This window comes from Corythoichthys intestinalis, chromosome 1 (assembly GCF_030265065.1).
Source record: "Corythoichthys intestinalis isolate RoL2023-P3 chromosome 1, ASM3026506v1, whole genome shotgun sequence".
Lineage (NCBI taxonomy): Eukaryota > Metazoa > Chordata > Actinopteri > Syngnathiformes > Syngnathidae > Corythoichthys > Corythoichthys intestinalis.
The window spans coordinates 21,326,984-21,353,182 of NC_080395.1; the positions used below are offsets into that span (position 1 = coordinate 21,326,984).

The 26,199-nt window shown below is 39.0% G+C and overlaps 1 protein-coding gene across 3 annotated transcripts in view; it reads right to left on the reverse strand.

The window, feature by feature from the left end:
* Positions 1-26,199, reverse strand: part of phkb (phosphorylase kinase, beta) — a 199,506-nt gene that overhangs the window by 3,693 nt on the left and 169,614 nt on the right. For 2 of the 3 annotated variants that reach the window (XM_057831348.1, XM_057831364.1), the window contains 7 exons: positions 24,429-24,510; positions 23,146-23,203; positions 14,858-14,948; positions 7,311-7,516; positions 3,094-3,228; positions 2,734-2,863; positions 2,538-2,645 (listed from right to left, as the gene is read on the reverse strand). In XM_057831348.1, the coding sequence (XP_057687331.1) occupies positions 2,538-2,645; positions 2,734-2,863; positions 3,094-3,228; positions 7,311-7,516; positions 14,858-14,948; positions 23,146-23,203; positions 24,429-24,510 (810 nt within the window). Of the gene's footprint in view, positions 1-2,537; positions 2,646-2,733; positions 2,864-3,093; positions 3,229-7,310; positions 7,517-14,857; positions 14,949-22,941; positions 23,033-23,145; positions 23,204-24,428; positions 24,511-26,199 lie in introns of all 3 variants that reach the window. The other variant, XM_057831354.1, reaches the window with a different exon arrangement.

The following is a 26,199-nucleotide window of genomic DNA, read 5'->3' on the forward strand; positions in this document are numbered from 1 at the left end:
TTGTGTCCCACTTGTTGTTGATTTTTGACAAAAAATTAAAATTTTATATCTTTATGTTTGAAGCCTGAAATGTGGCGAAAGGTTGCAAGGTTCAAGGGGGCCGAATACTTTTGCAAGGCACTGTAGGTCATTTAGATTGTCTTCCCATATGTTGTAACAATAGAACTGACCCTACCATTATTAAGTGAATTACGGTCATTATTTTCAGACTTACATTTACCCCTTTTTCACTTGCTGAATGAGCCAGTCCATGTTTTTTTCCTCAAACGCATATTTGAATGGCTGTTGACTTGACCCCCCCAGCCCCCACGCACACTCTCATAATGAAGAATTACGTTACATGTCGATTTATTTATTTATCTATTTTTTGCATTCCTGGATAGTTAAGAGATGATTAAAAATTTTGCATTTCTTTCTATGTTAATATACAAATTTGTGTTCAAATATTGTAATTTAAATTTGCTAATAAAAGTTCAAATAATTTAAAAAATGTTTCTTTAGTAGTTTTGGAAACAAAGGCTTGAATCGAACGGTGTATCACCTGAACCTATACATATGCACTGCAAAAACCCATCTCCTTAAAACTGTGAAAAAAAGGAAAAAGTTGAATTCCCTTGTTGTTAGTATAAATCTACTAGAAATAGGTAAAATTATCTGCCAAGTAAATTAAATTTTCAAAAAAAATCAAGTAAATTTTACTCTTAATCTAGAAAAATACCTAGCTGAAAATAAGCTTAAGACTTATTTGAAGCAAAAATCTTCTATATTTAATCTTAAAAAAAAACTTGTGTGTCAAGAATAGATATTATTCAAAACATTCAAAACATTATTTGAATTTTTTTTTTTTTTTTTAAATTTAGATGAAAAATGACCGATTTTTCTTTTTTTGGGCTTAATCAGAACAAATAGTATTATTTACTAAAAGTAAGTGGAAGAATCTGACACATTAATCTGTTATGTAGCCTTTAAAATTCAAACCAAGATGAAGAAAATATTTTGACTTGATTTAAGAAAAACGATGTAATACTCTATATATGCAGCGTGAAAGTTAATATACGTCAATACAGATATATTTTGCATTAATCATTTAGCCTATCAATTAATTAGGTTCTTATTGGTGAGAAATGTAGCCCTGACCACTGTTCACCCAGTCTGTTTGGTCATATTAATGTCCCGTCCCCAGCAAAAAGTGTACATGCAGGTTGTGCTGTTATTTCGTCCCTACCAACATTGAGACCAAACCTACGCCCATGACACGCAGGTTATGCTGTTATATCGTCCATACCAATATTAAGACCAAACCTAAGCCCTTGCTCTTGAGTGTTAGCATGAATGTGACCCATACATCATCAACAAGTCAGATAAGTCACTATTGTTCGACAAAACAGACAAAAGACACGAATGACCAATGCGGACAAAGGCGCAGAAAGTATCTTTTTCTCCTTAATACTGCACGGGAAGCCATCAAGTTTAAAAAAAATTATACATTGGTTCCGCTAGCTTAAAATTTGCCAAAAAAGTGTGACGATGGAGACTTCCAGAAGGAATAGCTTTACTTACTTACCATAAACGTCACGTGTCTCAGTGCTCAAGTGTGCCACTTTGCGGTCTGATTCCATTCACAATTCAAGTTTCTTATGATTTTGCAATGTAAACGGCTACACAAAAAAATCGGAATTGGAAATCGCGCCTGCGCTGCGAACTTCCATTCATTTAGGGTGCTTTCATACAAGAGCAAGAGGACCAGGCTCTGGTTGGAGAGCTACCTCGCAGCAACACTTGCAAATGAGTTGTTGAAAAGTTTCAGCATCCACACTGCGCCAACTGAACTTTCTTAGTAGCATTACGTGGACGAAAGGTGCTGATTTGACAAATACAGTAGAAGAGGAAATACCTCCCTACAGAGAGGGGAGGGAGCGTGGAGTGTCACTTGTGCTGTGATACTGCACGTAATGTAGCATAGCATAGCAAGTCCTGCTCGACCAGCGGTGGCGTCACTCACTGCTGACTCAATGCCGAGTGAACTGGAGTATATAAACATGCGCGGGGAAAATTAAACCACGAAAGAACACAATGTGGTACCTTCACAGAGGTGTGCTATTGCTCTCACTTTCGTGACTTTTTGGACTGTCAAATTATCGCCACTTCCAGGAGAGCGAGACTCATGAAGCGGCTACCCCAAAATGCTCCTGTCACTGTCCCACGGTACGTCCAACAACAGCATGCAAAATACAACTGCCACAGTAGAACTTGATTCTCTGTATCAAATGCAAATGCTTAGCACAGCACAATAATATTTGGCCATGGCTAATCGTCTGTCATTTTGCCACTGTTGATTTTGAATAGCGTGCGTGCTGTACTTCCGCTTCCTAGGATGCCCTGCATGTACCGTCAGTACCACAGTTCGTTTGTTTGGTCCGAACTACAGTTCGTATGCATGTTCACGTTTACATAACAAAGCCGACTATCTGAGAAAAACAACTGTAGTCCGTTTAAAACGGACCAAACAGTGCTAATGTGAAAGCGCCCTTAATTACCTCCACGATGGTCTGTCTGTATTCGGGCAGGACGATACTCTTCAGCATGTCCTCCACCAGGAGAGAGAAGTTCATCTCGTACATGGTCATGTCAGACAACGTCGGTTGCTATAAAAAATATATCCAACTATAAGTAAGTTTAGTCTAAAGACATCATCTTGTATGACCAGAGTCAAGTCATTCCTGAGGAAGGTACCTGAGGGAGGTGCGTCCCACCGACCAGGATCCCATTGGGGGTCCGCTCCAGGATTTGCCAGACGCGGTCATAAAAGCCCAGAGGAGTTCTATTCAGCGAACCGTCGATCTGACGGCGGTGGAGCCAAGACCTGCGAGAGGTGAAACCAGGCCAAACTGAGGAAATTGTCTTCCTGAGCTGATGCGCATTTGATGAGATAAGATTAAAGAGAAAAAAAAGGTTTAATGAAATCCCCAGAAGAGCTGCGGTAGATAGCGGAAGATGGATGTGGACAAGTTAAAAATAATTAGAAATGGAGAGGATTACAAAGTAAGTCTTTAGATAAGGAACACAGCATGGATGATGTTCAATTTTGAGTACCTGCCCGTGTGCTGAGGCTGCAGCACGTCGAGTAGGAGCTGCTTGATGTCGCTGGGGGATAGCTGGTAGATGTCCTGGGGGGGCATGTCTCCAGCTCGGATTTTCAACTCCTGTTTCATGGCCTGGACAATCCACCTGTGGAACCACACAATGAAGAACAGGGCAATCATTAGCTGCCATTGACATTGCTAGACGTCCAATTTGTTTTGACTGGGAGAGGATGGCGGCCATCATTCAACCTCTCAGTCAAAATGGACTAGATGACTAGCACTGTCAATGCCACTGAAACATTAGCATTTACAGCTAATCCGTCCAGTTTAAAAAAATTGGACGTCTATTATTGTCAATGGCAGGCAATGAGTTAAATATGTACTCTGGGGGATAAAACATTAGAGGGATACTGGGGGTCATAACCAGAGTGTATTACAATTTTTAATAATTTCAATGCTATTTTGTTCTTATTAACATTTGATTTGCTTCTAATTTTATTTAGCCATATTTTTTTTTAAATAACATCCCAAAAAAAAAAAAAAAAAAAAAAAAATATATATATATATATATATATAATTATAATTCAGAACTGGCATCCATATTGGTGAAACTCACATTTTTGGTTAATATTTTGGTCTACATAAACAACGTGATGTCATGTACAGTCATGTGAAAAAATTAGGACACCCCATTAAATGTTTAGTCCTTTATTAGTAAATGTTCACATATCAATCTCTGATCTTGCTTTTCTTTATCTCTGGAAAACAAAGTGATTTAATTGCAAGTAAATAACAACTCATTAAACCAAATTTATAAACAAAAATGCATATTCTAACTAAGGAAAAAGTTACGACACCCTACCTCCTAAAAGCTAGTGTTACCCCCTTTGGCTGAAATAACTTCAGTGAAATGCTTTTTGTAGCCATCTACCAGTCTTTGGGGCAGTTTACATGGCGACTCTGTGACACAAAGACGCAATGCCTGAGTAGCGGAATGGCCTCGCGTGCATATGGCGTCGGCGAAGACGAAAAATTCTGAATCCTGCCTCCAAAGTGGAAGAATTCGATTGTGGGGGATTGAGGAGGGCTTGCGCCGCACGCATATCAAGGGCTCCCGCGGCGCGAGACCGTGCTGATAACATCAGGACTCGTACACGTTCCATTGGGCATGCGCAACGGTGCTACTAAACATTAAAAACAGCTAAAATGGCGGAATGTCGGCTTTAATTTACTGTTTTAATAATTTTTCTTAATTAAATATGTTGAATGTTTCCATTTTTGTGCCTATTTGAACAAAAGAAAAATGCCATTGCTTCGAGTGGCCGGGCATATTTTTTTCTGGGCTGAGGAACTTAGTGGGGTCAAAGTGCATCATTTGCTGTCGCCTTCTAAATCTGCACTGTCCCCTAGGGCCTGGCATGAATATTACATCGTTTTCATGCAGAATTGCGACATTGTTCGAATGGAGACGGGCCCATATAAATGCAAATTTGAAATTTTTCGTATTCTCGGAGAGTCACCATGTAAACGGCCCCTTTGACATCAGTATGGAGAAAATTTGCCTCAATTCTCAACGCAGAATACTTTCAACAGGGACTGACTGCTGAAGTGAGATAGTGAGATCAAAGGAGCTGTCTGAGGCCTTCAGAAAGAAAATTGTAGACACTTATGAGTCTGGTGAGGGATTTCAAAAAATCTCAAAAGAATATAAAATCAGCCATTCCACTGTCCGTTGTCTACAATTAATTTTTGTTGTTTACCTGCAACTAATTCACTTTCTTTTCCAGAGATAAAGAAAAATAAGATCAGACATTGATATGTGAACATAAGTGAAAATTTCTTAATAAAGAAATGAACATTTAATGAGGTGTCCTAATTTTTTCACATGACTGGATGTGTATGACTTTTTTTCATTACCAAAATTAGTGTCACTTGCCCTACAAAGGGTTAAGATTGTGCACTGTTAAATAAAAACCAAACTCATCACAAAAAACATACATTTTTCTCTCCACTAAGAGAAGAAATAGTTCTCTGTTACTAGCTTAAGTGTTCTCTATTAACAGTAAATCGCTAAACACTTCCGTGTCGGTAAAAAATGTATTAGATCTGCGAGAATGCATTTGCTCTTCAAATGTGTCGATTAGCAACAGGTCTCTACATTTAGTCTCAGCTGCGCCAAACATTTGCTGCTCAAGCACTTACAAGAACTAAGTTGTCTAAGAGCAACTTTAATGAACAGTAATTGCTCCTCGATGTATTCTATTACCAACACGTCTTGACAGACTACGGTGATCCCTCGCTACTTCGCGCTTCAAACTTCGCACCCTCAGTGCATCACGGATTTTTTTTCAATTGCAAGAAAAAAAAAAAAAAAAAAAAAAAGATTTTTTTTTTCAATTAAAACAACAAATACAGATGAGCTGTCCTGAGCCGATCGCGTAGTCTCACTCTCGCGCCCTCCCTCCATCTCCCTGCTCTTTGTTCGTCACTGTGGCACTGCACTGGAGTTCCTTATTAAAGTTAACGATGTTGACTGATGTTTGTGTTTGATCTTGCCAGAGTCATGAGCTTTAAAAGCGCTGCATGGGTCAATCATCATTTAACTTGTTAAACAATTGCTGTGGCAACTCATTGTGTGTAAGTAAGAGGATTTGAGTAGACTCACTCAATGAACTGTAGCAAATGCTGCCTTGGAACCGACAGGCGCTGTGTGCGCATGCGCAGGTGGGGGGATAAGGAAGCATGCGCTGGAATGAATGTGTGTGTGTGGCGACGTTCGAAGCAGCCGGACGTGTTGTGTTCGTGGCAATAAATGCCACATGTTAAAAGTGATCCTGAGGAGTTTGTAATTTCCACGTGTCACTCCTAAGAGTCAGAGCAAAGGGAGGTAACAGAAGCATTTAATAAAGCCAAGAATTTTTCTACTACAGAACATTATTCTTGTTTAAAAATAATTCAGTGGGACAGTAACATGTTTAAAACTTATCTTGTCCCGATCGATGGGCATTCCGATCGATCGGGACAAGACAAGTCCGATCACGTCATTTTCAAAGTATCGGAATCGGCAAAAAAATATCGGACATGCCTTTTTTTAATATATATATATTTTTTTTAATTAAATAGTTTTCTAATTGTTTTTAACGTTACAGACAAAATGTCTTACATTCATCCAGAGTCTTTAGTTTTGGCTTCATTTATCGCGTAAACGGCGGTAATTAATTTTAAAAAAATGAATCACGTTAAAATATTTAATGCAATTAACGCATGCGCTGCACGACCCACTCACGCATTGTCACGTTCAATCTATAATCGCGCCGTTTTACCTATATATAGAGCTAAAAGGCAGCGTAAAATGAGTAGAGAGAATTTGGCAGTCTTTGGAGCCTCTTTTTAATTGGCTAAAGCCTTAAAATCCCTCTCTCAACAATAACAAATATTGTGGGAAGCAATGTAGGGAAGAATGGTAGTGGTTGAGCTTTTCCTTAACACCCTATGTTACTTCCCATTGCAGAGAAGATATATTAATTGGTGCCACTACGCACAGTCATGGTTGCACTTCCCATCATGCATCTGGGGAGAACAGTTAAATGGCTACAGTATCATTTACTGAAAGCTCAACAAATACACTAGATGGCAATATTTAGTCACAAAATACAAAGTCATATTTATCCTTTAATAATTACAAGTCTTTTTATCTGTGGATCCCTCTCACAGAAAGAATGTTAAAAGTGTAAAAGCCATCTTGAGGATTTATTGTCATAATAAACAAATACAGTACTTATGCACTGTATGTTGAATGTATATATTCGTCCGAGTTTTATTCATTTTTTTCTTAATGCATTGCCAAAATGTATATGATCGGGAAAAATTATCGGGAATGATTGGAATTGAATCGGGAGCAAAAAAAAGCAATCGGATCGGGAAATATCGGGATCGGATCGGGAGCAAAAAAACATGATCGGAACAACCGTAATAATTATTATTACATTTGAAATACTTAAAGATTTATTTTTTAAATTATGCTTTGGGGAAAAAAGTAAAAAAAACTACCTTGTATTCCTAATAAATACTTTTTTTTGTTGTTGTTTTTGGATGGAGTGCCCTGCTTCGCGGTTTTTCACTTATCGCGGTGGGTTCTGACCCCCATTAACAGCGAAAAACGAGGGATCACTGTAGTTGTGTCACTGCCTGAGTGCAGACTAAAACAAGATAGATTGTGGAACGAACCCAACTCGGATCTTGAGCATGCCACTGAAAAGCTCTGGGCTGTTGGAGATGATCCATCCAATATGGATGACAAGCTCCTGCTGAAGGACGGCCTCGCGCTCGCCCCCAAGTGGGCAGCACTTGCTGTAGATGATGCCCTGGATAACGCTGGGAGACAGCGGGTTTGAAATCACCTCCTCCTCATTGCCGAACACGCCCAGGGTCACCTGGGAAAAGACCCGCCTAGAATTAGAAAGCTCTCCCACTATCCCAGGAAGGGGGTTACTTCATTTCATTGTGTATGTGTTGCAAGCCATATCATCATCCTCTAAGGTCTTCAAAAAAGATTCAAAGCTGTTCTTACGGTTAGAGCAACCACTTGATGAAATTAATCTCCGCAAAAATAAATGAGGACTGACACAAATTAAGATATTAGCAGCAAAACAAAATGGTGCTACCTGCTGACTGACAAACAAGTCCGAGGGTCGGCAACCTGCGGCTCTAGAGCCGAATGCAGCTCTTTGTATCAATATTTTAATCAACAATTATTTGGCGACTGTGAAATTTAAAAAAGACATTTCACTTCCCTTAAGTAGGCAAATCAAGACAGGTCTACTGTTATTGTGTATTTGTCAACAGAACACTCACACAGGTCATGAATTAACCAACTTTGTAAAGCCACAGTTACCACTCAGAAGGTGTACCCACAAGTCTTTGCACCATTCAGAGGTGCAAAGACTTGTAGGTACACCTTCCGAGTGGCAACCGTAATTCTACTTAGTTCACTCACGCACGTCGGGAATTCACCAACTATGTAAAGTCGTGGTTGTGGAGAGTGACTTTGCATACAGTAGTTCATGAATGAACAAATTCATGTTTTGTACATATCTGCTCTTCCACCCCTCTTTAAAATAAACTGCTGTATTTTAAGCCAAAAGAACTGTTGTGTTTGATAGAACAATATGTCTATACGCTGCTATAGCAGTTTCACAGCGCAGTAAGCCGCTGAACTATTTTTTATTTGGGCGTTTTACCCTGGAGACCCCTGTTTACAGACACTGCACAACCTCTTTTGCTTTAACTCAGCCATTTCCCCCGATATTTTAGATGATAAATAATCAATGCAAACAAAGTAGGGCTGTCAAAATTATCGCGTTAACGGGCGTTAATTAATTTTTTAAATGAATCACGTTGAAATATATGACGCAATTAACGCAGATGCCCCGCTCAGAGAGATTTAAATGACAGTACACAGTGAAACGCTCACTTGTTGTGTTTTATGGAGTTTTGCCGCCCTCTGCTGGCGCTTGGGTGCGACTGATTTTATAGGCTTCAGCACCCATGAGCATTGTGTAAGTAATTATTGACATCAACAATGGCGGGCTACTAGTTTATTTTTTGATTGAAAATTTTACAAATTTTATTAAAACGAAAACATTAAGAGGGGTTTTAATATAAAATTTCTCTAACTAGTACTAACATTTTTCTTTTAAGAACTACAAGTCTTTCTATCCATGGATCGCTTTAACAGAATGTTAATAATGTTAATGCCATCTTGTTGATTTATTGTTATAATAAACAAATATTCCTTATGTACCGTATGTTGAATGTGTATATCCATCTTGTGTCGTATCTTTCCATTCCAAACAATAATTTACAGAAAAATATCGCATACTTTATCGGCGGTTTGAATTGCGATTAATTGCGATTAATTACGATTAATTATTTTTTAAGCTGTAATTAACTCGATTAAAAATTTTAATCGTTTGACAGCCCTAAAACAAAGGGAAAAAAAGTTTAAAAAGGTAAATATTTGAAAAAGAAAATCTGGACCACACCTTGATGTCTGCTATTTCCCTATTTATATCACCCTGTTTTACCCATAAAATCCCCTAGAAGTCCAGCTGTGGCCATTCACAGCTGTGTTTTGACACTCAGTGAGACATGCTATAAGGAATTTTGGGATCGAAACAAGGTAAGCACGCGATAATATCCCGTTAAAATCATGGTGTCTTTAATTATGCTCTCTCATGCTCTTACCTCAAGTTTGGGTTTAGGGCAGGGGTGGCCAACCCTGGTCCTTGGGAGCCGCAATCCAGCTTGTTTTCCATGTCTCCTTCCTTTAACACACCTGAATCAAATGATCAGCTCATCAGCAAGCTCTGCAGTTGCCTGATAACAATCCTGATAATTTGATTCAGGTGTGTTGGAGGAGGGAGACATGGAAAACAAGCTGGATTGCGGCTCTCGAGGACCAGGGTTGGCCACCACTGCCCTAAACCCTAACTTGAGGTGAGAGCATGAAAGAGCATAATTTAAGACACCATGATTTTAACGAGATATTATCGCGTACTTACCTTGTTTCGATCCCAAAATTCCATATAGCATGTTGAACTTGAAGTTCTGCTCTGAGACCCCCAATTTGGCCAAATTTCATAATTGTCCTATATGCATGTGTGATATATCATTTCTTAAAATATCAATTTTATGGGGGAAGAACATTTTTAAACAGGAGGGCATTAAAAAATATATATATACAGTGGGGAGAACAAGTATTTGATACACTGCCGATTTTGCTGGTTTTCCCATTTGCAAGCCATGTAGAGGTCTGTAATTTGTATCATAAGTTCTCTTCAACTGTGAGGGACGGAATCTAATACGAAAATCCAGAAAATCACATTGTATAATTTTTAAATAATACATTTGTCATAACTGCATGAAATAAGTATTTGATACATTACCAACTAGTAAATATTTCGGCTCTCAGTTCTTTTTTAAGAACCCCTCCTGTTCTCCACTCATTACCGGAAGTAACTGCACCTGTTTGAACTTGTTACCTGTATAAAAGACACCTGTTCACATGCTCAAACATACAAACTCCAACCTCTCCACAATGGCCAAGACCAAAGAGCTGTGTAAGGACATCAGGGATAAAATAATAAACCTGCACAAGGCTGGGATGGGCTCCAGGAAAATAAGCAAGCAGCTTGCTGAGAAGGTAACAACTGTTGGAGCGATGATTAGAAAATGGAAGAAGTTCAAGTTGACGCTCAATCTGCCTCGTTCTGGGGCTCCATGCAAGATCTCACTTCGTGGGGCATCACTGATCATGAGGAAGGTGAGGGATCAGCCCAGAACTACACGGCAGGACCTGGTCAATGACCTGAAGAGAGCTGGAACCACAGTCTCGAAGAAAACCATCGGAAACACATTACACCGTCATGGATTAAAATCCTACAGCGCATGCAAGGTGTCGCTGCTGAAGCCAGTGCATGTCCAGACACGTCTGAAGTTTGCCACTGACCATCTGGATGATCCAGAGGAGCAATGGGAGCAGGTCATGTGGTCGGATGGGACCAGAATTGAACTTTTTGGTCTAAACTCGGCTCGTCGTGTTTGGAGGAAAAAGAAGGATGAGTACAACCCCAAGAACAGCATCCCAACCGTGAAACATGGAGGAGGAAACATCATTTTTTGGGGCTGCTTCTCTGCCAAGGGTACAGGACGACTGCACCGTATTGAGGGGAGGAATAATGGGGCTATGTATCGTCAGATCTTAGCTGACAACCTCCTTCCTTCAGTGAGAGCCCTGAAGATGGGTCGTGGCTGGGTCTTCCAGCATGACAACGACCCAAAGCACACAGCCAAGGCAACTAAAGAGTGGCTTCGTAAGAAGCATCTTAAGGTCCTGGAGTGGCCTAGCCAGTCACCAGATCTGAACCCGAAAGAAAATCTATGGAGGGAGCTGAAAGTTCGTGTTGCCCGGCAGCAACCCCGAAACCTGAAGGCTCTGGAGAAGATCTGCATGGAGGAGTGGGCCAAAATCCCTGCTGCAGTGTGTGCAAACCTTGTCAAGGACTACAGGAAACGTTTGGTATCTGTAATAGCAAACAAAGGTTTCTGTACCAAATATTAAGCTCGATTTTTGTGATGTATCAAATACTTATTTCATGCAATTAAATGCTAATTTATTATTTAAAAATCATACAACATGATTTTCTGTTTTTTTGCATTACATTCCATCCCTCACAGTTCAAGAGAACTTAAGATAGAAATTACAGACGTCTACATGCTTTGCAAGTGGGAAAACCAGCAAAATCGGAAGTGCATCAAATACTTGTTCTCCCCACTGTATATATATATTTAAACCCCTAAACCAGGGGTGGCCAACCCTGGTCCTCGAGAGCCGCAATCCAGCTTGTTTTCCATGTCTCCTTCCTTTAACACACCTGAATCAAATGGTCAGCTCATCAGCAAGCTCTGCAGTTGCCTGATAACAATCCTGATAATTTTATTCAGGTGTGTTGGAGGAGGGAGAACTGGAAAACAAGCTGGATTGCGGCTCTCGAGGACCAGGGTTGGCCACTCCTGGTTTAGGGGTTTAATTTTTTTTTTTTTTTAATGCCCTCCTGTTCAAAAATGTTCTTCCCCCAGAAAATTTATATTTTAAGAAATGATATATCACACATGCATATAGGACAATTATGAAATTTGGCCAAATTGGGGGTCTCAGAGCGGAACTTCAAGTCACTTGAGTGTTTTCCGCCATATATTTATGTATATATATTTACGGTTAAGCTTATGAAATAATTTCAAATGTCAATGTATTCGTGCAGCTCCGAGTATTGTTTGCGTGGAAACTAGGTCGAAATGGCGCTTTGAGTGGTAAAGGTTACCGACCCCTGAACTAGACGATGAGATCGCTTCACTGCACAGAATTGTATTACTTTTAATGTCACCAGCCAATCAAAAATGCTCTTGCCCAAATACTGACCAGAATTCGAGAAGGGATTATAGTAATGCAGTCAGGTTTGCAAATTAAATTTTTAAACCAGGGACCCAAGCTGTTAGCTAATGATTTCAATTAACTGAGGTATTTTGGTGTAATTTCGGCTTTAACTACTGCTCCAGTTCTGACTTTCATAATAGCCTACAGGCCATGGCAGTAAAATCTTATTTAAGAATATTAATTGAAAATCTTGGAGCACATATTTTTTCCAATCCTTATGTGGGATTGGATTAGGTTTAGTCTACGCACTAATCTTCAGTGTCACTTCTGAGTCAAATTCAGACTTGAAACTCAAAAATTTTTAATTTTCGTGAACAACTTGAACTCAACTCTAGCACAGAAACATCATGTTTAAAGGGATCCACGGATAGAAAGACTTGTAGTCTTTAAAAGACAAACATTATTAGTGCTGTCAAATTTATCACGTTAACAGGCGGTTATTAACTTTTGTAATCAATCACGTTAAAATATTTGATGCATTTAACGCATGCGCGGAATGACCCGCTCATGCATTGCCTAAAACAGATTACAATGATGCCGTTTTTTGCACATTGAGAGCAAAGAGGCAGAGAAAGGCGAGTGGACACAGGCGTTCATTGGACCGCGCCGTTTATTGGCATAAGCTTCGGCAACTCCTTCACAACAAACATAAGTATCATTTAGTGAAAGCACAACAAAAATAATATTCCTATCGCTCCAAAAAAATAATGTTCACAAAAAGAAAATCGTTTAGCTCAAATACAAACTATCAGAGGTCTGGTACGATGTGAAGCCAGCACTCAAATGACCGTTTAGTACAATGGAAACAGGGAACTACCGCGTCAGTCAAGGGACAAAACACACTCATTGGCTTGATTTCCAAGCAATTTAAAACTCTCCTTTGACACCTTGTGGTGTATTTCAATCACTACCTTACGTAGTTAAAGACACCGTGGAAGAACGGCAGGGAGCCCATGTAACGTCACCGCTCAGCGACGTCAACGATGGCGAGCTTCTAGTTTATTTTTTTGATTGAAAGTTTTACAAATTTTATTAAAACGAAAACATTAAGAGGGGTTTTAATATAAAATTACTATAACTTGTACAAACATTTATCTTTTAAGCACTACAAGTCTTTCTATCCGTGGATCCCTTTAACAGAAAAAATGTTAATAATGTAAATGCCATCTTGTTGATTTATTGTTATAATAAACAAATACAGTACTTATGTACAGTATGTTGAATGAATATATCAGTCTTGTGTCTGATCCTTCCATTCCAACAATAATTTACAGACAAATATGGCATATTTTAGAGATGGTTTGAATTGCAATTAATTATGATTAATTAATTTTTAAGATGTGATTAACTCGATTAAAAATTTTAATCGTTTGACAGCCCTATTTATCAGGAGTTAAAATAATTTGATAATGAAACCCCTCTTGGTGTTTTCATTTTCATACAATTTGTTAAATTAGATTAATTAATAGGTCCCCATTGTTGTTGACGTCACATGGTTACGCTGCTGGGCTTCCAGAATATGACTCTAGCGACGTAAACATGTCGTCTTTTCAACCCTTTCAATTTGAACCCGAGAGGAACATCAATGAAGATGACAGCAATGTCGATATTTCACAAAACGGCAGCAAAAGAACAATTAACAGGAAAGACAGGATGAGACGAGATGAGAGTAGGAAAACAAAAAAGGTTGTTTGCCAAAATGTGTGACGTCTCGCCGCGTAGAAGGAATTGCAGTACCCCGCTAGAATTCATAACGTGACAGTGACAATCTACGTCATCACCCCGAGTGTCCATTGCACGCTTAAAACATGGCACCCTCCTCAATTGTGGGTTATTAAAGCCTACAAGTCTTTGAGTCCGAGGTTCCCTTTAATACATGCTCCAATGCAAATTAGTATAACAAAAATTTACTTCTTATCTGACTTAGAGGAGCTGTTTATCCTTGGAACTATGAATAGTCATAAAACCAACATTTTGGGTCCGCAATTTTCAATAAACAGTGAATATTGAAATGCTGCTGTCGGATGTACTGATCAGAAATAAGCAATCCTCAAATATGCAAGAAGCTTGTGTTGAGGCCATTTTTATGCAGATGCATAACTTCAGATACTTGAACATAATGAAAGGCTAAAAGTGCTCACATGGAGCATAAAAAAAAAAGATAAGTCGAGAAAAACAAGGCTCTCAAAAGGAGAAGGCTAATCTCCAAGAAACACTTGAGATGCCACACGACAGCGGCGGCGGAAGTGCTCTATCAGGGGTCACGGGAGGATCGGCTGGCACGTGCACAGTGGCTAGACGAGGCAAATGACGAGCGCGCATGCGGTGACCAGGCGTTCCCTCAGGAGGAAGCGGCACGAGGAGCTCCAACGTGATTATCTATTTTTTTTTCTCACAGTGAACAATGGAATGAACAAGCCAAGCAGTCATTGTTGTTGTTGTGTCGCATGGATTTCAATGACATTCACAAGTCCCAGGAAAACTTCATGCGCAATTATTTACAGCCAGTTTTGAAATTCAATGAATCACGCCGGTGTTTGCGCATTCATTTCAAATGTAAGCAATGTGAATGTGTGTGTCAGTCTGGATAGGAGAAGGCATGTACTTTAAAAACAAGTGCGTGAAACAGATTTGCCAGTGAACAGGAACTCTTCTCTTAAACTGAGTAAATGTTTGTCTTGAAGTCATTATAACCAACTTTATTCTGATGGCATTAACACTTCTAAAGGTTTTTTTTTTTTAATCCCAGTGTAACCCTGTTGCCTGTGTGTACACTTACCTGCTTGCCATGCACTAAAACACTAGTAATACTGGGGGCAAGGCTGTCCACTAGCTTAGTTAACAGACTGGCAGCAAGACGGACAACAGACCTAGTGGGCGAAAAGACAGCGGGCATCAGACAAATAACGCAGCTCCCGCTGTTGCATTAGGAAAGAATATCTAATGTTTGCGAACCAATGAGGGTAAAGAATATTTGACCGAAATTACAGCATTGGTCATGCAAGTTCTCCCACTTGAAAATATTAGAGAGGCCTGTAATTGTCAACATGGGTAAACCTCAACCATGAGAGACAGAATGTGGGTAAAAAAACAACTGAAAATTACGTTGTTTGATTTTTAAAGAATTTATTTGCAAATCATGGTGGAAAATAAGTATTTGATCAAAACCAAAAGTTCATCTCTATACTTTTTTATATATCCTTTGTTGGCAATAACGGATGCCAAACGTTTTCTATAACTCTTTACAAGCTTTTCACACACTGTGGCTGGTGTTTTGGCCAATTCTTCTATGCAGATCTCCTCTAGAGCAGTGACGTTTTGGGGCTGTCGTTGGGCAACACGGACTTTCAACTCCCTCCACAGATTTTCTATGGGGTTGAGATCTGGGGACTGCCAAGGCTGGCTAACCTTGAAATGCTTCTTACGAAGCCACTCCTTTACTGCCCTGGCTGTGTGTTTGGGATCATTGTCATGCTAAAAGAACCAGCCACGTCTCATCTTCAATGCCCTTGCTGATGGAAGGAGATTTTCACTCAAAATCTCTCCATACATAGCCCCATTCATTCTTTCCTTTACACAGATCAGTCGTCCTGGTCCCTTTGCAGAAAAACAGCCCCAAAGAATGATGTTTCCACCCACATGCTTCACAGTGGGTATGGTGTTCTTCGGATGCAACTCAGTATTCTTTCTCCTCCAAACAAAAAGTTCTATTTTGGTTTCATCTGACCATAACACATTCTCCCAGTCTTCTTCTGGATCATCCAAATGCTCTCTAGCGAACCGCAGACAGGCCTGGACGTGTACTGGCTTCAGCAGGGGGACACGTCTGGCAGTGCAGGATTTGAGTCCCTGGCGGCGCATTGTGTTACTGATAGTAGCCTTTGCTACTGTGGTCCCAGCTCTCTGTAGGTCATTCACTAGGTCCCCCCGTGTGGTTCTGGGATTTTTGCTCACCATTCTTTTGTTATCATTTTAACGCCATGGGGTGAGATCTTGCATGGAGCCCACAATCGAGGGAGATTATCAGTGGTCTTGTATGTCTTCCATTTTCTAATAATTGCTCCCACAGTTTATTACTTTACACCAAGCGTTTTACCTATTGCAGATTCAGTCTTCCCAGCCTGGTGCAGGTCTACAATTTTGTCTCTGGTGTCCTTTGACAGTTTTTTGGTCTTGGCCATAGTGGAGTTTGGAGTGTGACTGACTGAGATTGTGGACCGGTGTCTTTTATACCGATAATGAGTTAAAACAGGTGCCATTAATACAGGTAACGAGTGGAGCCTCGTTAGAAGAAGTTAGACCTTTTGACAGCCAGAAATCTTGCTTGTTTGAAGGTGAAAAAAAAACTTATTTTCCACTCTAATTTGGAAATAAATTCTTTAAAAATCAAACAATGTGATTTTCCGTTTTTTTTTTTTTTTTTTTTTTTTTCACATTCTGTCTGTCATGGTTCAGGTTTACCCATGTTGACAATTACAGGCCTCTCTAATCTTTTCAAGTAGGAGAACTTGCACAATTGTTGGTTGACTAAACACTTATTTGCCCGACTGTACTTCATTAAAAGTATGAACAGTCAGGTTAGGTATATAGAATGATTAAAATATGTTTGGCTGTTGTTTTATTACGGATTAACCCCAATTTAATATGGTGTATCAGTCATGCTTGGAACAGATTAGCTGATTTACATGTAAAACGCGTCTCTATTTATGAAAATTTTGGGTTACGGACTAATTCTAGAACAGTGGTTCTTGACCTAGCTAAGGGTACTGAACCCCACAAGTTTCACATGTGCATACACTGTACTCTTGGAATTGAATAATAATTCAAATTATTATTATTCAAATTCAAAACTGATATAGCTAAACTATAGCAAGCTAATATCTGTGTGAATTCCCATTCAAATTACTTCAAATTTCAAATATACGACAAATAATTGGGCATTTGGCTTTTGATTTTCACGTTGGAATTTTTTTGTTTTTGTTTTCATGTCCACATTCCCATTTTAGTGTTGCATCCTTGCATCACACACGATTTTCATAATGTAAAATATGTCGAAAATGTTTTTTTTTGGTACACTTCCTCGAACCAAGTCCAGGTCAACTTTCCACTGAGCAAACCAGTTTCTCCTCCCATAAGATAGAGGGCTAGCAGTTGAAAGAAATGGAATTACTTTAAGCGTATAAATTGGGGGAAACTAGTCCAAAACTTAGTCTAAAACAACACTTTGTTTAATTAATGTCGTAAATAGAGGTACCACTGAATAACATTTAAGAAAAAAATAATGTAATCAAACACACAAAAAAAAAACACAAAATGTTAGCTAATTTTGTGTAGTTGTATTTAATTCATTTTTAGAAAGTAACAAAAATATTTTAATTAGCATAAAAGTGCACAAAGTTGGCCTATTGACAATATTACAATTTTGAATTGTTAATTTTTGAATTGTATTATTTTGTCTTTTCTAAAACAGCATCCTATCAGCTAATACACATGATGTAGAACTTCGACATTTTGGAGTGTGGCAAAAATTCTCCATTTATATTCTGAAATGGAAAATTAGAAGATAGTAAAACATAATTTTCAGCCTCACTGATAACATGAATAGCACCAAGTCAACCAGCCTGCTCAATGGATTCATGTGATGTGGCTGACTTTTTATATGCCATATTTTAATGTTCACTCCCTGTATTTTGTTAAATTGGTCTTCAGAGTGCCTCCTCTTGCCTGCCTCTGAGGGTGAAAAGCAGCAGCGCGTTGCCATTGGCAACCGTGGAACCGAAAGCCACCCTCACAGAAGAAATTAAATCATTTCAATAATAAGCCAGGATGAATGATGAGTGTGTGCGTGTGTGTGTGTGTGTGTGTATAGGTATTCAGCATGGGAACGCAAAATGTGCACGGATGAATAAAAAGCAACAGACCCTCGGCGTTTATGAGGCATGATGCGGTGTCAATCCGCCGACGCTTTGTTGGCCAACCTATTTCAAGCTTCACTTGCTGGCCAATGTTAGGGAAATGAGAAAGTAAATTGAACCCGAAGCACTGATACCATTTCCAAGCGGGGATAGAGGGGGGTAAAAAAAACAAAAAAAAACAGCCTTTTCCCTGCCTTTCTCTCTTTGGCATAATCACATCTCGATGCTGTGTGTGCAAATACGCCTTCAGTCAATTAATACAAACAGCATACAGGGGAAAAGTTGTCGCTGTCAGTCAGACTACAACACACTGAAACACGCATAAGTTAATACACAATTCTGCTGGGTTTGGTCAATGCTGAGTCAGGTCAGTATGATTTAGAATTAATTAATGCTGATGTGCAGCGGAACTTCTTAACGTGAACGCTGGGCGACCTCGCTTTAAATAGGATTTGGACATTTTGAGTTCGAGAAATAATAGAGTGCATGTGAAAATTACCGTATTTTTAGGACTATAAGCCCCTACTTTTCCCCTTCATTTTGATACCTGTGGCTTATAGTCCAGTGCGGCTTATTTGTTGATTTCTTTAGGTAACACTTTATTTGACAGCGGTGTCATAAGACTGTCATAAGATCATCAAAATTATGACATGACACGATCATGGACATTACTGAATGCTTATGTCATTAAGTGTCATTTGGCAAATTATGTCACTAACTCAATTTTTGTCCATCTTGGATCTTTTGCATCCATTCAAAAGTGAGATAATTTGCTGGATAACACTGAATGACATCTGTTATAAGCATTCATGAATGCTCAGGACAGAGAAATGTCATAATTTTGATTGTGTAGTGACAGTCTCATGGCACCACTGTCAAATGAAGTGTTAGCAAATACCATAACTAGCAAATGATGAAACAATTGGAACAGAAACTGAAGAAATATTTAGCACAGAACATGATTTTTGATTGTTATTTACATCTGTAGCGCTGCAATGCATGCTAAGAGGCATTGTTGGATGACAACAGTCAACAGCAGGTGGCAGCAGAGGTTGACCGTCTCCCCCAAGGGAGCAGAGATGGCCAAATGAAGGTTCTTGTAGCAATAAAGCTTTGCAGTAATTGGTTCAAAGTTTAATGATGGTTCATTTGGTCTTATGACAGACGGTTGTATGATGCCGCTGTCAAATAAGGTTGTACCGGTTAATATCTTTTGGTGTAAATATCCCATGATACAGTGAGGAAAGCTGCGGCTTATCTATGAACAAATGCCATTTTCGTGCCAAATTTGGTGGGCTGCGGCTTATAGTCAGGTGCGCTTTATAGTGCGAAAATTAGGGTAAATAAAAATAAATATTTAAAAAATAAAACTACAGTGGTAAGAAAAAGTATCTGGACCTTTTGGAATGTCTGACATTTCTGCATAAAAACACCACCAAATATGATCTGATCTTTGTCAAAATCTCACAGATGAAAAAACAGTGTCTGCTTTAACTAAAACCACCCAAACATTTATAGGTTTTCATATTTTAATGGGGATAGTATGCAAACAATGAAAGAAGGGGGTAAATAAGTGAACAATTACATTTAATATTTTGTGGCCTCTTCTTTGGCAGCAATAACTTCAACCAGACACTTCCTGTAGCTGCAGATCAGTCCGGCACATCAATTAGGACTATTCATTCATTTTCCATGCCGCTTTTCCTAATCTTGGCCCAATTTTCTCGACAACACTGCTGTAGTTCAGTCAGATTTCTGGGATAGCTGGCATGAATCGCTGTCTTTAGGTCATGTCACAGCATCTCAATGGGGTTCAAGTCTGGATTTTGACATGGCCACTCCAGAATGTGTATTTTGTTCTTCTGTCCTGGGATGTCTGGCATGAATCGCTGTCTTTAGGTCATGCCACAGCATCTCAATAGGGTTCAAGTCTGGACTTTGAATTGGCCACTCCAGAACGTGTATTTTGTGCTTCTGAAACGATTCTGAAGTTGATTTACTTCTGTATTTTGGATCATTGTCTTGTTGCAGCATCCATCCTCTTTTTAGCTTCAACTGTCTGACAGACGGCCTCAAGTTTTCCTGCAAAACACCCTGATAAACTTTTGAATTCATTCTTCCATTAATGATTGCAAGTTGTCCAGGCCCTAAGGCAGCAAAACAGCCCCAAATGATGATGGTCCCTCAACCATGCTTCATAGTGGGATTGAGGTGCTGATGTTGGTGACCTGTTCCATTTTTCCTCAACACATGATGCTGTGTGTTACCCCCAAACATTTCAACTTTGGTTTCATCAGTCCACAAAATATTTCGACCCAACTTATGTGGAGTGTCCAAGTGCTGTTTTGCAAACATTAAAACGAGCAAAAATGTTTTTTATAGTCAGTAGTAGATTCCTCTGTGGAGTCCTCCCATGAACACCTTTCTTGGCCAGTTTTACATATAGTTGATGTGTGCACAGAGATATTGGACTATGCCAGTGATTTCTGTAAGTCTTTAGCAAACACTCTAGGGTTCTTTTTTTTTTTTTTACCTCTCTGAGTATTCTGCGCTGAACTCTTGGTGTCATCTTTGGTAGACGGCCACTCACTGGGAGAGAAGCAACAGTGCAAAACTCTCTCCATTTGTAGACAACTTCTCTGACTGTAGATTGAACATCCAGACTTTTAGAGATGGTTTTGTATCCTTTCCTGTAGAGTGGCGCCTCCAGAAATTTGTCATAGGGGTGGCCAAATGGGGCCACTTAAAATCTTGGGGTGGAACACCAAAACTAAAAGCCATAATTTCATGTTTTCATTGTATTTTTGCAGTAAAAAGGTCACAGGAAAACTAGGCTGTACACCATCGTCACGCTGGTGCTGCTCTGTCTGTTCCTCTCCTCCATCCTCCTCCTTCTTCTCCTCCTAATCACTAAGCCTCTGTTGCTCCTCTGTCGTTTCTTTCTCTCCTGTGCTAATTTTCCTCTTAAAATAAGAAACAATGTCTGTCGACTTTCTCTTCATCGTCTGAAAATTGACCAGCAGCAGCTAGCGTTGGCTACGTAACTCGAAACCACGTCAAAAAGCTGCTCTAACAGGTGTGTAACAGCACAATTTAGCTCTTAAAAATCACGTTACGATGGCGCATACTTCCCCTTCTTCTTTTACAAAGGTATTCTAACTTCTATAATTACTTGTAGTCTTCTCCGTCTTCTCTCTTTACTTTTGTGGCGTTCACCGAAATAAGCTGCCCATCGAATTGTGCTACCTTGTCGCGCGCACTAAACCGTTGCTGTCGGAGGCGGAGCGCGCAACAGCAGCGGGTGCGGGGCGGGGGGACTACTGTGAAGGTGAGGAGCAGCGGCTTGCCAGGCTGTGCATTTGGGATGAAATGGATAACAGATGCTACAACAATTTAACGATATACTGGCAAGCGGGGTGGCCAGTGGGTGGCCAACAAATTTATAGGGGGGGCCGTGGCCACCACCCCTGGCCACCCCCTGGTGGCGCCACTGTTCCTGTATCGTTTATACAAATCAACGATCCTTCATCGCAGGTCCCCAGACAGCTCTTTTGACTGTGCAATGATGCACATCAGACAGTGCTTCTCATGAAGACATTTCTTAACAGGTGTTTGTTTTATAGTGGGCAGGGCAGCTTTAAGCCACTCATCAGTGACTGGGCACACACCTGATTTACATTGTTTGGTAAAAATTGGTTTCAATTGCTTTTTAAGTCTCCTTAGGCAGAGGGTTCACTGACTTGTTTTTTTCCCTTTCTGTCATTGTTTGCATGCCATCCTCATTAAAATATGAAAATCTACAAATGTTTGAGTGGTTTTAGTTAAAGCAGACACTGTTTTTACATCTGTGTGATTTTGACATAGATCAGATACCATTTGATGGTGATTTTATGCAGAAATGTAAGAAATCAAAAAGGTTCAGATACTTTTTCATACAACTGTATTTATGAGATAAAAAGAAAAATATGTGTACAATATTTACAGACAAACAAAATAATTAATAGAATAACACAGTTGAAACATGTGATTAAAGTATTAATAAAAGTATTTCACATATGGACTATAATACCTTAAATATAAACTCAAATTATTTAGGTCGAAAGTAAAATCATTAATGATTGTTTTTATATAGTATAGAAAGTATTTTATCATTAAAGATTCTTGATTAAGATATCAACTAATTCTAAATGAAATACACGATTTCTCAGTAAAATTCATTCTTTAACTCATTGGCTGCCATTGACGGCGACAGACATCCAATCATGAGGCTGTTTTCATCCTTTTGCTGTGAATATAAATGAGTTCATCACTAGTAGACGTCCAATCCATTTCAACTGGGAGTCCAGCCCTCCCACTTCAATGGATTGGAAGTCTGTTGCTGTTAATGGCAGCTAATGAGGTCATTATTAAATAAAAGTAAGTTTATAGATAAAAAAAAATATATATATATACTGTATATATTTTACACATTAGAATACCTTTGTAAAAACAAAACAAAAAATAAGAAAACATTAAAAAAAGATTTAAATAGGTTATAAATTATATAAACACGATTAGATGGGAAAACATTGAATAAATTGTTAACATTTGGGAATTAAATAATTCAAACACACCACTGTAACATTGTATGGGCAATATCTTCAGACACTGTAATTGTTAAGCGATTCCCTCAAGTGTGTTTTAAGTCCTTTAAAAAGGTCCAAGTCCCTTTCATTGGAGAGTACAGCCAACAGGGGGCGTCGCTATGCAATGGTTAATGAGATGAAAGCAAGCCAACTAGCTAGTAAGCTAGCTCGCTTGGCCAAACTCACGCTGGCGTAATGTTTACCCACACGATGTCACAAATTCATATCGACGGCTGTTTTGAACTTAGCCTGTTAGCCCGGCGGTAAGCAAGCCGCTAACGGCTAACATGCAGACTCCGCATTTTCTGGCGGGACTCCATTACCTGCTTGCCCTTCACCAGAATGGAGGTAATGTGAGGTGCGATAGAGCTGGCCAACTTCTTGAGGATGGCGGCGGCGTGGCGCACCGCCAGCCTGGGCGTTGTTAAACAAGATAACTAGTTAAATGTTGACGTTTGCGTGTATGTCGGTGTGTGTGTCTTTGTTTTTCGTGTGGGTGCGTGTGAACGTGTGAGTGAACGTCAGACCAAAGCTTCCGGGTGCCAGCTTGTCGGTAGATCCTCTCCAGCTCTTCCATCAGATTCTCTGTAAGTTCAAACAGTGCAAGTCTTGGCCTTACAAGTACATAACAAAAGAGGTATCAACGTGTTGTCTGCACGCTCGTAGTGTTCATCATCCAACAACCCGGGGTAAAGCTTAATAGCGACCCCTGTCAACTTGTGTCATACCCCATATCAAAGAAATTAAATCCTTAATAATATATTACACATTACTTCAATGTAATAAATATTAAGAGAAATGTTATTAATGACCTAAATATATAGGTTCTAGCTCATTCCACAGACGTTATCACATGACTACTCGAGCTTATAGCGAACACAGAGTGCTAAAAGATGAGCTAACTTCAGCGGCCATTGTTTGCTGTGGTTTGTGCCTTAATAAAGCATCGCTTGTAAGTTATATTCTTCTTTTGTTTCGTACATATACATGCGCATTGTGTTGCACATTATGGTGTGTATATTTTGTTTGATTACATTTATAGTTTAACGTAGTTACATTGTTTCATTGTTATGGGCACGAATGATTAATTTCAGTATGGATTATCCTTCGTTTGATGAATATATTTTTGGTATATAATAGAAACAAGCAATGAAAAACTTTCGTAAGATGAATTTTACGTGTACCGAAGCTTTCGCATTTTGAGGTACTACTGTACAAATATTTTCAAATTTAAAAAAATATAATTTGTTCAATTAATGTTACAACACTGCAAAAAATGCCACTTCTAAAACGAGTAAAAAATTATTTGAAATGAGATAAGATTTGCCTATAACAAGTATGAAAATTCTGCCAATGGAACAAGCAGTTTTTGTCTTGCTAAGAATTCTTAAAATAAGATTAAATGTGAGGGGGGTAAAAAAAAAAAAAAAGAAAAAAAAAAAAAAAAGAGCCTTTCCTAATATTCAGGATGAACTAGTAAATTATAACTACTTTCAAGATCTTGTTGAACGTGTAAAATATAACTAGTTTCAAGATCTCAATCATCCTGAATGGATGTCTTATTTTAAGAATTCTTACCAAGACAAAAATTGCTTGTTCCATTAGCAAAATGTTCTTGTTACAAGCAAATCTTATCTCCAACACTAAGCGTAATTTTTTACTCGTTTTAGAAGTGGCATTTTTTTCCAGTGAACATATATTGTAATGGATCATAATAAATTGTGCAGTCATACAAAATATCCTAAATGATAATAATTAAGGAAAACGAATGCATGAATTTTTTTTCTGACACAAAATTATATGAGCTTACCATCTTTAGTAAGAAAGTGCGATCCTTCCCTCCTCAACAGGATTCCGGCGAGCTGAGCTTGGCTGGCCAAGCAGTCACAATCCTTCATGATAATACACAAAATATGCAGTTAATTCAAACTGTGTATATGCGAAAACAAAAACAAGATACCCATTTTCGCCCACTGGTGGAAAGCTGCCATGAAATTATAATGAGGCGACTCAGTGTCGTGCCTGACGATAATGGATAATAGAGCGTATCACCTCATTTCCATTGAAATTAAATGAGGAATATGCATGAAATGGGGAAGAAAAACAAGGCATTCTCATGCACTACAGTGGAGAACTAGTTTTCAACTTTTGGCCTGTCTTCACTTTCACAGGACACTTAAATAGCTACCATAAAATGGCATCCGATACGATCATTGTCATCTTGTCATCTTTACAGAGACACCCCGGCCACACCAGAGGTGGGTGGTAACTAGACATGTGCCGATTACCGGTTTCAAGGTATATTGTGGTATGTGCGTGGTATCCCTTGCTTGCAGCTGCAAGGCTCAACCCTTCCTTGGTCAGTGTCAGTGAGTCAGCTGTGCAACACGATGGCTGGGGGAGGTGAAACTCCTGAATATTTTTCCCCAATCGAAGAAAAAGAAATCCCTGGTATGGGAATACTTCAGCTACAGAAAAGTTACAGATGGCCGTGGCTTAGAGGAGGAGTGCCAACCAACATGTAAAACATGTTTGCGGAGGGTGGCTGCCGAGGAGGGAATACGTCCAATATGATTTCGCATTTATACAAAATTAAAGGTTAGTAAACACTGTCATGGATGTTAGCCACCAGCTATATATATAACTCCAGCGGTGGTAAAACGTGGTGTTTTTTTCTCTTTGGGAACTGTCTGTGTTGAGAAAGAGAGTGTGTGTACAATGTAAACATGATACGAGTCATACACACGTGCTTTTCGTGGAAAATAATCTTTTTTTTTTGGTAACACTTTACAATAAGGGTCCATTAATTAACATTAGTTAATGCATTTTTAGAAAATAACTAATGTTTAAGTAACATTACAATAATTAATACAATTGCTCATCGAACATTTATTAATATATTAATTAACATGAGTTAATGCATTAGCTAATGCATTGGTTAATGCATTTGTTAATGCATAACCAGACAGTAACTAATGGTTTGGTAAAATTGGTAAAATTAAAAATATATGTAGGCCTGTGGTTTACGGTTAGGGTTTGTTAACTTTGCATTTAGAATTTAGATAAGGGACACATGTGCTACACTTTACAATAAGGGTCCAAACAGCATTCAGTAATGGTTAATAAAGGTTAAGGGGGAACTTAAGAATTTATTATTTCTTAGTTAAGGGACACATGTGCTACACTTTACAATAAGGGTCCATAAAACATTCAGTAATTGTTAATTAAGGTTAAGTAATACTTATGAGGTACGATCACGGGAAATAATACCATACTTAAGGTTAGGTTAGCAGCACCCAAGGACTCACAGAGCAATGTTTCTAATTTAAAATAACATAATCACTTACTAGTACCAGTATACATTAATAACTATTTATTAATGCACTAATGTATATGTGAATTAATGTTATATTATATATATTATATATTATAACCAGGGGTGCATATAAGCGGTCCGCATGCGCGCATGCGTACTGGACGTAGACAAACGTGCTGGCCCTCAACGGCTTCCATACGCTTTTGCGTACCGATGGCTGACCACTGTATTTGCGGCGGACATGAGAAAATCACTTCTCAAAATG